At 46.2% G+C, this 12,782-nt stretch overlaps 1 protein-coding gene across 2 annotated transcripts in view; it reads left to right on the top strand.

Moving 5' to 3' along the window:
• The first annotated feature begins 1,557 nt into the window (after nt 1–1,557).
• ZBTB8B (zinc finger and BTB domain containing 8B) overlaps nt 1,558–12,782 on the top strand; it is a 64,056-nt gene continuing 52,831 nt past the window's right edge. The window contains exons 1-2 of one of the 2 annotated variants that reach the window (XM_078680727.1): nt 1,558–1,737; nt 4,545–5,517. In XM_078680727.1, the coding sequence (XP_078536853.1) occupies nt 4,578–5,517 (940 nt within the window). In that variant the 5' untranslated portion in view covers nt 1,558–1,737; nt 4,545–4,577. Of the gene's footprint in view, nt 1,738–1,792; nt 1,819–4,544; nt 5,518–12,782 lie in introns of those variants that run through there. The other variant, XM_078680728.1, reaches the window with a different exon arrangement.

Consider the following 12,782-nt stretch of genomic DNA (forward strand, 5'->3'; position numbering starts at 1 on the left):
TTTTACATTCCTTCCGACTAGCGGTTCTTCCATGATTTCCTCCCCCCCCCCCGCCCTCCTCTGTGACTTGTATACCTTTGTGGGGTTCTTCTTGTGTTATTGACACACGATATTAATATCCTCTTTCTATGTAGACTTGACTAAGGTCTCTCCCAGAGACTGTTTTTAGACCATGCACTACTTGAGCTTCTTACATGTCACTATATGACACTATATTACCTTCTCCTACCACTCTCCAGTGTCACCTGCGTAACTGCCTTTATTCATTCTCCAGTGCGTTTGTGTGCTTAATACACGTATCATTACGAACTCTCGTCCTTTTCATTTACGTGACCCCCTTCTATTTGCCTGTAACTACGCTTGGGCTCGGGCTTGCAGTGTGTGTGGGGGCTTGCAGTGTGTGTGGGGGCTTGCAGTGTGTTGGGGGGCTTGCAGTGTGTGGGGGGGGCTCGCAGTGTGTGGGGGGGCTTGCAGTGTGTTGGGGGCTCGCAGTGTGTGGGGGGGCTTGCAGTGTGTGTGGGGGCTTGCAGTGTGTTGGGGGGCTTGCATTGTGTTGGGGGGCTTGCAGTGTGTGGGGGGGGCTCGCAGTGTGTGGGGGGGCTCGCAGTGTGTGGGGGGGCTTGCAGTGTGTTGGGGGGCTCGCAGTGTGTTGGGGGGCTCGCAGTGTGTTGGGGGGCTCGCAGTGTGTTGGGGGGCTTGCAGTGTGTGTGGGGGCTTGCAGTGTGTGGGGGGGCTCGCAGTGTGTGGGGGGCTCGCAGTGTGTGGGGGGGCTCGCAGTGTGTAGGGAGGCTCTGTGGGTGTGTGGGGGGGCTTTGTATGGCTGTGTGTGTGGGGGGCTCTGTGTGGGTGTGTGTGTGGGGGGCTCTGTGTGGGTGTGTGTGTGGGGAGGCCTCTGAGTGTGTGTTGGGGGGCTCTCTGTGGGTGTTTGTGGGTGTCATTTACGAGAGATAAAGCTAGTGGCATTGTAAATGACAATGCCATTTATTTATGTTAAAAAAAACATAAATAAAAATATTGTCAAGAGCAATGCCAATAGCTCAAACTTTAACAAAGGCAAAACCATTGCATTGTAAATGCTTGTTTGTAACGCATGTAATCTTAAATCCGTATGCTTTCAACTGGTTCTTATGTAATGCAAACATTTGCAATCTTTTTACGCATGTAACCGTCAGTCCTTATGTTTTCAACTGGATCCTATGTAAAGCGCTCTGACACCTTCGGGTAAAGTTCGCGCTATATAAAATTGCACAAATAATAAAATTGGTGAAACAACTCCGATTCCATAATAGCTTAATTGCCACATTTCTCTTGTATTTTGGTCAACATTCATCTATTCCAAAAGACATATTACAATGTGCGATATCCTACTCAGTTGGGTTGTCCTCAATGACAGCTTTAATTTTAAGGATGTCCGTGCGATCGTCGATCGCTCCTGTTAGTTCTTATCCAGTTCCAATATGGCGACGCTCTTCGTGCCTGCTGTTTCTGGTGCAGATTGGTTGACGGGAGTAGTAGTTTCTGAATGATTTCCAGTCCCTTCAGTGCTCGGAGACCCAAGCGTATTGGTGTAATGCGCATGCTCTTGGCTCGGCAAAAGGAGAAACCTGCTTGAGATGCCTTGCTGGTATACGCCTCCCTGATTGGAGCAGGTACCTGTCTTTCGAACATGAATGGGCGGGCTGACTGCTCATCCCCGTGCTAGCCTAGGTGGAGCCGCGCGGAGGGGTCGGTTAAAAGGTAAGGATGATATGGGCATTAATTCCCACAGGGTCAGAAGGAAGGATAATAGAGCTTTTGACCTTTCGCCCGGAATGGACGGTTAGTTTCGTCATAGTGAAGACCATGCAGAATGGAGAGGGGCGCAGTGGCTACCACAGGACGAGAGATGCTACGGTTATTATAAGGGGGCAGACGGACAATGGCCATCACCTGGGAGGTAGTGGTAGAGGGAGAAGCAGGGGTACCAGAGGAAGGGAGGGACGTGGAGAGAAGAAGCAGTGTGACACTGTCCGTTATTTGAACTGCAGTACAGAGAACGTAGGGGCAAAGGCAGTATGTATAATTTGGTGGTGGTATCAGAGACATTAGATACCACTTTAAGTGTGGAGGATGGAAACAATGGGGATCACCCAAAAGAGGGGGTGAGAGAGTTAGAGGGGGTCGCTGTTTCCAAGTGTTGGAAATAAAAAGGTGTAACTATTACTCAGTTTATATGGGCTGCATATTACTATTTACCCTTAGGGCCCAATTAAAGATTTTAACTCTCCTTTTACAAATCGTTGTTAGGAGTTACAGAAATTCTTGTGGTTTATTTCAAGCAATATATACCAAAATCCCATAATCCCTCACTTGTAAAAGCAAGATATTGGCTGAATAAGTAGTGCCCTCCTGACATGGAGCTGTATGGTCAGCGTGAGTAGGTTAATACTATTTAATTTACAACCTTGAAAGAATATGAGTGGGTTTGGTCTTTCTGTGAATCAGATAGTGAGCTGCAAGTCACATACGCATGTCAACAGGGAGTGCTTCTTTTTTGTCTGTTTTATATAGCCTGAACTCCACCCAAAGGTATTGGAGCGCTCACATGAGCACCAGTTACATTACACAAAGACTCATTCATTAAAAAAAAATAATAATAATTAGGCACGGGGAAATTAAGTAATTTGCCCAGAATGACAAAGAGCTATCTTGCTTTCTTAAGGGGAAACGGACGACGAGGATCACGAAGAAGCAGTGCAAGAGACACAATGAACATCAAACAGGGTTGTGTCAGAGAGACCATAAGGATACAATTGGTTCTCTCCTCTCTCTGTGTTTTTTTTGTTTGTTAGTGGGGGCGGTAAGGAGGTATAAGGTCTCTTCTAGGTTGTCACTGAATCCTGTTTTTTTTCCATAGATCTTATGGGAATGTTGTCCTGACCATGCACGTTAGATGGTCTGGCAAAACAGATCAAAGAAAGGTAGACCCTGCTGTGTGGGATGTTTGCTGTTCAGAAGTTGGTAGTTCTGAGCCAGCAAAGGGTGATAGTCACTCTTTACCATCAACTGGAGGCAATTCTATCCACGTGCAGGATGTGAGTAAACTCCTATCCCTGTACTGGCAGTATTCCAGGCTGCACCATTAAAGGAAGGTAGTTACATTCTACATCTACATGTTGTATAGTTGTTTTTGGCAAGATACTTGGAAATCTGACTGATAGTTACAGATACTCTGAATATTGTTCAACAAAACACTGTTTGAAACTTTAACTTTCAGGGCATAATGTTGGGGTTTCCCGTCTTAAGGGGTTTAAAAATTGAAAGAACCATTAACTTTATCAACTCAGCAGGCAAAAAAAGCCCATGTAACTACTAAGTTTATACTAATTATTCTTTTGTGGACGCATTACAGTCCCCCTTACAGTATAAACATTCCCTATTTCTTATCTACTGAGACCTCATTTATTTTTTTGTGTTGTATGGAATCTTTGAAATAAAATATATTAAATTAAAAAGCAATTATGCTCATGTACAGACAATAAAGAAGTTTATTCTGCCCCAAGTGAAGGAAGTTTTTGGAGTTTTGTCCAGTCCCGCAAGGCTTGCCTCACTCCTCTGACCACTCATATTAATGTCTGTTTGAAATCCTTACATGACCTTAGGGTGAATAGACAGGTGGGCTTTCGCAACTTGGTGGATGACTCCTAAGTGTCTGTAATTCTTCCTAAAATTATCAGGCAACTTTTATGAAGAAAGTACTGAATATATTGTTTAATCTTATTCTATTAAAGAATGGATATGGAGCAATTGGCTAGCCCTTAATGGAAGTGAAGCAGAATTAATGTTTTTGGAATCAGATTCCCCTAATCTGCTTAAAATCGATTTTACCTGATTGGTAGTTTGTTCCCCAAACTTACTAAGGTAAGCACTTAATCATATGTTAGTCATATATTGATATTACTGGACTCCCCCGACTTATGAAATACCACCATTTCACAGGAAGCCCTTCACCTCAGTTGAGGTAATAAAATATGTCAGCAATAAAGCTGGGTCCCTGAAGGTACCTTGAAACACGCAGTCAGGTTACAGCCTTGTAATGTGTCAGATCTGTTAAATTAAGCTTGACTGTAATCGCTAAACATATTTAACTTTTCTTATTCTCAATGCATGCCCAACTACAATTTTGTGAGAATAAAATCACAATTTATTTTCAAAACCTTCTGTTTTACCCGAGCTCTCCTTGGCTTTAGCCAGGCACTGCACGTTTTTTACTTTTCAAAACTTCATAAAGGAGGAGGGGGACAGAGCAGGTCCCGGGACCAGCTCTAGAAAGCCATTTGAAGGGACCTCCTGCTGAGGAAGAGGGAATCATTTGGCTTGAGTATTCTGTGGCGCGGCTATCTATAGTGTATGGTCTATTTTGGTATCTGTCATAGAGGTGTCTTTTGATCCTCGAGTTGCTAAATCTGCCCACCTGTCTTTTTGAAACGGGGTATTGTTGAATTGGAATCACCATTGGGGATGATGTGTTGTAACCATTTCTTTCTTTAATGCTCCCCTCGAAGCGACCCTGGACAGCACTGTGCGAAACAGAAGATATGGAAATGCCTTCCTATCACACCAAGCTCCTGGGGGAGCTAAATGAACAACGCAAAAGGGACTTCTTCTGTGACTGCAGCATCATCGTGGAAGGTAGGATCTTCAAGGCACACAGGAATGTTCTGTTTGCCAACAGCGGCTACTTCCGAGCGCTGCTAATCCACTACATTCAAGACAGTGGGCGACACAGCACTGCCTCATTGGATATTGTCACTTCAGAAGCGTTTTCAACTATCCTGGATTTTCTGTATTCTGGAAAACTAGATCTATGCGGGGAGAATGTGATTGAAGTCATGTCAGCTGCTAGCTACCTGCAGATGACAGATGTAGTCACCTTCTGCAAAGCATACATAAGGTCGTCTTTGGATATTTGCAGAAAGATGGAGCGAGAATCCACGCTGAACCAGGCGGACAGTGGCAGCTCTGGTTTTGTCAGAGAAGGGACCTCAAGGGGACCAAAGAGTCAGTGCTCAGCATCCACTGTTTCCCCTTCGCAGGACAAGGAGGCAAGCTCAGGCTGCCTGAGAGATCCTCCATGCGGTGACTGTAGCAGTTGCAACTCTCTCAACCTTCTTGTGAAAGAGCCATTAAGCAGCAGTTCCATTGAGGACATAAACTGTTCTCGACCCAAGGTGGTGGAGCCCAAAGAGGAGTTTGACTCCGATGATGTGGAGGTGAGTGAGCGGCTGCAGCAGTACACCATGCCGCTGACCCTGGAACAGATGGAAGAGGGGCTGCAAAATGGCCAGGCTTTGGACATGGCCTGCAATAACTATCACATGAAGCAGTTTCTTGAAGCCCTGTTACGAAATAGCACTTCTCAAAGGAAAGATGAGGCGCATCACTTCCCACGTGGCTTTGAAAGTCGTTCAGATGATGGTGGCGCCCCAATGAGCTCAGTGATGGATATTCAAACTGAATGGTATGCAGATGAATCAGGTGAGAGGAGCACCCATGTATGCCAGTCAACCCTGTATTGCCCCTATATGTTGTTACTCAAGAAATATATGATTTAAGGTCACCAGAGATCTTAGCAATGAATACAAATATGTAAACAGGAGCAGTGTTGTGTTGTTTCGATCAAACTACTTAAAAGATCTGTTGTCTGAGGTACCAGAAAATAGGGAAAATATTTAGGGACGACTGCATTCAGCCCCTACCGACTTTATTCAAATTGCTAATAAAACCCTCGATATTATGTACTGATTCTAGAGCATGGCAAGCCAAGCACACAAGTTCAGGCAGCGCTGGGAACATAAGAGAAACACATAGATGGTGAAGGCTGCTGCATAAAGACCCAGATGGAACAAAGCCTGTCACAATATCATAAGAGAGAGAAATGACAATGACTGTTAAAAAACATGAAGTAGGAGGAAGAATGTTGGGGAATTTCATAGGAGGGGTCTTTCTGTCAGGAGCCTGTCACACCTCTAAATATAATTGCAAGGAGTCATTTGTAGCAGGTCTGGAATAAATGGGTGATGGTAGTGGTTGGATAAGTATTAGCACATGGGAACCGATCTCCAAGTGATGGCTGAAGTGGGTTCAGTAGCCTGTGACCGACAGACATTCTTGGCGCAGACTGAACAAGTTGAATAAATTACTTCAGGTGGGAGAATGCATCTATTGTGTGTGGGTCACAGGCAGCATCTGAAGATGGTGATCTTAGATTAGCCAGGTATGAGCTCCTATTTACACTAACAGAGGTTGAGAGAAGTGTAATGGTACAATAGAGATGGTCTGTTCTAGTCAGTTTTTACATTGATAAGATTGATTGCTGAGAGATTTTAGAGCATTAGTCCCACAGTTTAGGCTTTTACAGAGTATTTCAGTTCTGGGGATGTACCCAGTCCGAAAGTGTTTCTTGTACTCTGCCAACAAAAATGATAGTATAGAAAAGCCCTTGTCTTAGTGTTAAAAAGCTTGATTGCAACCATAAGGTCTTACTATATCTGAAAACAGATGGTAAACGGAACATATTCCACTCTTCTGGCTGTTCTGTACAACATAAGGCTTGAAGTAGATCAGGGCAAAACTGTTGCCCTGATTCTACGTGATCTCTCGGCGGCATTTGACACAGTCGCTCACTGCCAAATGATAAATAAACTCCACCAGACAGGGCTTCACTCTACTGCTCTATGTTGGTTATGGTCATTCTTGAATAAGAGAACCCAGTCCGTCCAGCTGAATACAGTAAAACCGTCACCCCCATAACTAAAAATGCGGGGTACCGCAGGGCTCTTCTCTGAGCCCAACGCTTTTTAATGTGTACGTCTCACACCTCGCTAAGCTGGTTCCCAAGTGGGGATTCCAGATATGCTCATTTGCTGATGGCACTCAGTTGGTCATCTCTATTGGGGAAAAACTTGACGACACTAGACAGAATCTTTCTACTTGCCTCGCAGAGGTTGCCAGCTGGATGAAGGCACACTATTTAAAACGAAATGCTGATTAGTCTGAAATTATATTATTTGGCTTTGCTCACCAGATTTGGGACTCTTCATGGTGGCTGGTAGCTCTGGGACCCGAGCCTGGGTAAAAAAAAAAGCGGTACAAAAGGGGGTGGTGATGGACGGAGCATCTGAACCAATCAAACACTCACACCCAGTCAAAAGATCTGGGTTTAATCCATCACCGTTCTTTAGCCCACTTTGCCACCCCAGTTCAGACATGGCCATATGCAAATCAGTCTGACCCTGTGCCGGAAACAAGCATCCTAGGACCGGTTTCTCGCATTTCAGCCGTCGTCAGCCAGGCTTGCTTGAATCCAGTGGCAAAGTGAGCAAGGGACTCACGTCTGAGCATACCCTGCCAACTTATGGCGAACAAAGCGGTAGAAAAGGGGGTGGTGATGGTCGGAGCATCTGAACCGGAACCGGAAACAAGCATCCTAGGACCACTGGATTCAAGAAAGCCTGGCTGAAGACAACAGAAATGCCAGAAACCGGTCCTAGGAAGCTTGTTTCCGGTCCAGGTAAGGCATGGCTTGGCAGTTCGGGCTGGACTGTTCCCATGAAGCACAAGGTCAGACTGATTTGCATATGGAGATGTCTGAACTGGGGTGGCAGAGTGGGCTAAAGAACGGTAATGGATTAAACCCAGATCTGTTGACTGGGTGTGAGTGTTTGATTGGTTCAGATGCTCCGTCCATCACCACCCCCTTTTGTACCGCTTAGGTAAAAAAAAAAGCAGCAAAAAATACCATGTGCTACAAATACTACGGTCTGCTCAAACTATTCTTCTGGATTCCAGTAAACTGGTGCAGGACCATAGTCCAAGCCCTAGTGGTCAGTAGATTGGATGGCCAACTACCTTTTCATCAGATTCCAGGTGATACAAAATATGGCGGCAAAGCTAATATGCACCAGAGGCCAGGTACAACTCCGCCTCGGCCTTCACTGGCTCCCCATCTGAAAAAGGGCAAAATTCAAACTTCTTTGCCACGCACACAGGGCCCTTCATAACACTGGCCCTGTGATTCTTTGTGACAGTTTGGAATTTGAAATACCCTCAAGAAGTTTGAGATCCTCTAACTTAGCCTTAGCCAAATCCTTGTGCATCAAAAAGTTATGCCCGTAAGCCGATCTCGCTGCAGTACATTGGAATCTGTTACCCCTGGATCTTCGCCTAACGAATGACTACCTTAGCTTCTGAAAAAAGCTTAAGACTTGGCTTTTCCTCAAATAACTGTTCCCTCCCCTCAGTGCGTGCTTTGTCCCCTGTGATTTTGTTTCCTAAACACAACCTGTGACAGCTACAGCGCTGTGATATCCCCGTCAAGATGAATGTCTGCACTTTAAAAATATTGTTACATAAATAAATAACTGGTGTGAGCTTCTGCTGGGCTCACCAAGAGACCTCACTGTTTGATCAAGTGAGTTCTTTAAACAGGTGTTTTATCCTTAGCCCCTCATCAGTCACCTGACCCGACTTGCCTTGAAGCTCTTGCATTGCACCTCTCCTGGTCGCTCTCTATCTTTCTCCCTCCCTCTCTCTCGATCTTCTCTCTCTCTTTCTCCTTGTCCGTTTCTCTCCATTTTCTGTTCTGTTTTTACTCTCTTGTGGGCTTTTAGTCCCGGTTTCTGTTCTGTTTTGTGACTTTTTTCCCCCATTTTCAGCTCTATCTTTACACTTTTTTGTGACTTTTTGCCCATTTTCTGTTCTGTTTGCACACCATTTTGTGCCTTTTCTGTTCTGTGTTTTGCCTCTCTCCTGCTCTGCTTTTTCCTTATTTTGTGGCTCATGACCTAGAATGTGTTTCAATCCCTTTCCTCTACCCAGTGCTCCTTCCCTTGTTCCTGCTCTCCCACATCCCACAACTGCCTCAGCCCTGCCCACCAGCTCTGTGCCCCTCCCCCTTCCGGGACCTACTTAATGACAGCCGCAGCGTGTAAGAGTGCAGCGGATGCAGTCGTCTCTGGGCACATCCAATGCTAGGAACCATGGTCCTGCACGCACTGTCCGCTACCCCACTGCGACCCTCCACGCTCTCAGTCCTTGCCACCGCTCGCCACATCATACAAAACAGCGGGAGCGTTCTGCACCTCTTATAAGTATTCCTGCATCCCTACTCACAAGTCACTCCATGTGCTCACTCCTACAGCACCTTACATCCCACTCTCTTTAACTCTCACAGAGTAAGCCTCACCCGCACAGTCCTCAGCGCTCTCTTGCATAAATATGGGACCTGCTACATAACCATGGTCCAAACCCGCTCTACCTCACAGAAACATCTAAACCAAACCTCGCCACAGCCATTCCCGCTGTCTACAAGATCACCAGACAGGACCTCCAGTACAAGCCCATGGGCAGAGTCGCCATCATACGCAAAGACACCTTCCGCTTAATTACATCCACAGACACACCTACTAGCTACATGGAGCACCTCATGTTCCATCTGCAGATCAAAGCAAACTTCAGGATACGTGGAACCCTCGTATACAGACCTCCAGGGCCACGCACCAACTACGCCACCAACATCACAGAATTCATTGCACCCCTTGTCATCGACCTTCTTCCTCCCCTGAGACCTGAATTTTCACCTATAAGACCGCATCGATGTAAACACGATTTGACTTCTAGAAAGCCCTTTGAACCTCAGTCTCACCCAGCATCTTCCCGGATCCCACCGCGCAGTCCCCCCACCCCTGCCCCTCACCAACTGACCCCCCCCCGCCAAGAGGGCAGGACATGTTTTGGATCACATTTTCACCTCCTTTAGCAACATCACAGTCGACAAGCCATCGCTTGGACAGACCACGACCACATCAGCTTTAGCATCCCTGTCCTGCAATTCCACAAACCTACCACTACCAGACCTACCTGCTACTGCTGGAAAAAACATCCTAGAGGAAGAATCGACTGCTCACTCTCTGAGCACTGCCTGGAGCACACCAGAAGCCTGCCAGAACCCATCAAAAACTTCAGTATCTGCATTACCACATGTGCTGAGACCCTCGCTCCCCTCAGGCACAACAAAACAGCAAGAACCTAACCCCAGACCAGCTGGTACACAGATGAACTCAGGCCGACGAAACACCACAGCAAATAATTAGAGCGTAAGTGGAGAATAAGCCAAGGCACTGCAGACAAACACATCTTCACAAACAGATCTGGAATATCAAGTGCACAGCTCTCGCAGGCCGTATCAACAGTGGCTCCAACAGTAGCAAGGAAATCTTCATCATCATTAAAGAGTTCACAGCTCTGCACCACAGCTGCCTCCTGCCCCATCACCCCCTCACAAAACCTATGCAACCCGCTCTCTGCATTTTTCTTCAACAAGATTACCTCCATTATATTGCAACTTTGGCCCTCAACTGGCTCCCACCACCCTTCCTAAGCAGCTTCCATTTAAACCGACAAACTAACGTTGACAACGTGGCCAACCTTCACCACCAATGACCCTCTACTACCATGAAGTCCATCTACTCCGGGACCCCATCTGACCCCTGGCCCACCACACCTTCACCACAGGGCTCCTACCAATCTGCAAATCACATCCTCAATTCTTCCATGACCTCAGCCACCTTCCTGGATGCTTGGAAACACACCACTGTCAGCCCACTCACTCCACCATACAAGAAATCCTCTGTTGACACTGCCTTGTGAGCCAATTACAGACCAATCTCCCCACTACCATACCCAACCAAGGTCTTAGAGAAGCTCATCAGCAGGCGCCTCGCCAACTACCTCAGCAACTTTCAACGCCACTCAGTCTGGCTTCAGACCAAACCACAGTACAGAAACCGCCCTCACCACTACCACTGGCAACATCTGCAAGATCTTGGACAGAGGTGACTCTGTCGCCCTCATTCTCCTGGGCCTCTATGCAGCCTTTGACATGGTCTCCCTCCACATACTCATGAGGCACCTTCTTGAGATCGTGATGAAAGGGCCCATTTGCCACTGGATCCTCCCTTTCTTAACGGATAGTACACAAGTAGCAGCCTAGTGCTGTACTCCTGAGAAGCCCGCAAACTCATCTGTTGAGTGCATGGGGGAGGGAGCACACTGCCTCTCATCTCAGCACAGTTCAATCATTGCATTCTGGTAAATGCAGTACGCTTACTTCAAAGATGCTGTAAGTTTTCACCAAAGTTGGTGCAGATAGTGCTGTTATCTCTAGACATGTGTTTCTGGGTTTAACCCTTCATTAGTAGAGAGCAGAGTAAAGTAATCTGGGGTTGCTGCAAAGCTGCCCAAGTTTTCACAGGTACAGAACCACTCCACAGGCACACAAGTGCATACCAGGTGAGCTTGTTGGTTTAAAGGAGCCGTTTAAGCACAAGGGGGTAGGGAGCACACTGCCTTTCATCTCTGCACAGTTCACCCATTGCATTCTGGTAAATGCAGTACACTTAATTCAAAGTTACTATAGTTGTTCACCAACGTTGGTGCAGGTAATGCTGTTATCTCTAGACATGTGTTTCTGGGTGAATCCCTTCATTAGTAGCCAGCAGAGAAAAGTAATCTGGGGTTGCTTAAATGCTGCCCAAGTCTTCACAGGTACAGTGCCACTCCACAGGCACACAGGTGCATCCCGGGTGAGCTTTTTGGTTCAAATGAGCCTTTTAAGGACAGGAAGGAGCACACTGCCTTTCATCTCTGCACAGTTCACCCCATCGCAATCTGGTAAATGCAGTACACTTACTTCAAAATTGCTGTAGTTTTTACCAAAGTTGGTGCAGTAGTGCTGTTATCTCTAGTCATGTGTTTTGGGGTTTAGCTCTTCATCAGTAGAGAGCAGAAGTAGTAGAGAGCAGAGAAAGATAATCTGGGGTTGCTGAAATGCTGCCCAAGTCTTCACAGGTACAGTACCCTTCCACAGGCATACAGGTGCATCCAAGGTCAGCATAACAGCTCTTGGGCTTCAGGGAGCCTTCAGCGCTATTCACCCCATTGCATTCTGATAAATGCAGTGCACTTTTGAGAGGTACTAAGACCTGAGAAGACTGCAGCAGCATTCTCAGCAACCCCTGATAAAATGTGTTTTAGATTGCTACTGTTGAATCATAAAATCCAGAAGCATGTGTCTAGAGATAACTACCTGCACCAACTTTGGTGAAATACTACTACTAATATTAAAGTAAATTGTGAACTGCATTCACCTTATTCAAAGAGGCAAACTGTGCTAGGATGTGAGACAGTGTTTTCCCATCCCCCTTCTGTTTAAAATGGCTGCCTTAAGCCAGTGAGCTGACGAGCTTTTGGAGATGCAGGTGCAGAGGTTCTGAGACCTGAGAGGACTGTGGCAGCATTCTCAGCAACCCCTGATAAAAATAAATTTTGATCTCTAGTGATGAAGGATAAAATCCAGAAACACAGGTCTAAAGATGAACAGCACTACCTGCACCAACTTTGGTGAAATACTTCGACTAATATTCAAGTAAGAGCTAATTGTGAACTGCATTCACCATAATGCAAAGGGGCGAACTGTGCTGGGATGTGAGGCTGTGTCCTGCCATCGCCCTTCTATTTAAAATGGTATCCTTGAGCCAGTGGGCTGACGAGCTTTTGGAGATGCACCTGTGTGCATGTCAGAGGTACTGAGACCTGAGAGGACTGTGGCAGCATTCTCAGCAACCTCTGATCAAATATGTTTTTGATCTCCACTGATGAATGATAAATTCCAGAAACATGAGCAACAAGATGAGCAGCAACTTTCAAATAAATTTTGATCTCTAGTGATGAAGGATAAAATC

This window comes from Lissotriton helveticus, chromosome 3_1 (assembly GCF_964261635.1).
Source record: "Lissotriton helveticus chromosome 3_1, aLisHel1.1, whole genome shotgun sequence".
Taxonomy (NCBI): Eukaryota; Metazoa; Chordata; class Amphibia; order Caudata; family Salamandridae; genus Lissotriton; species Lissotriton helveticus.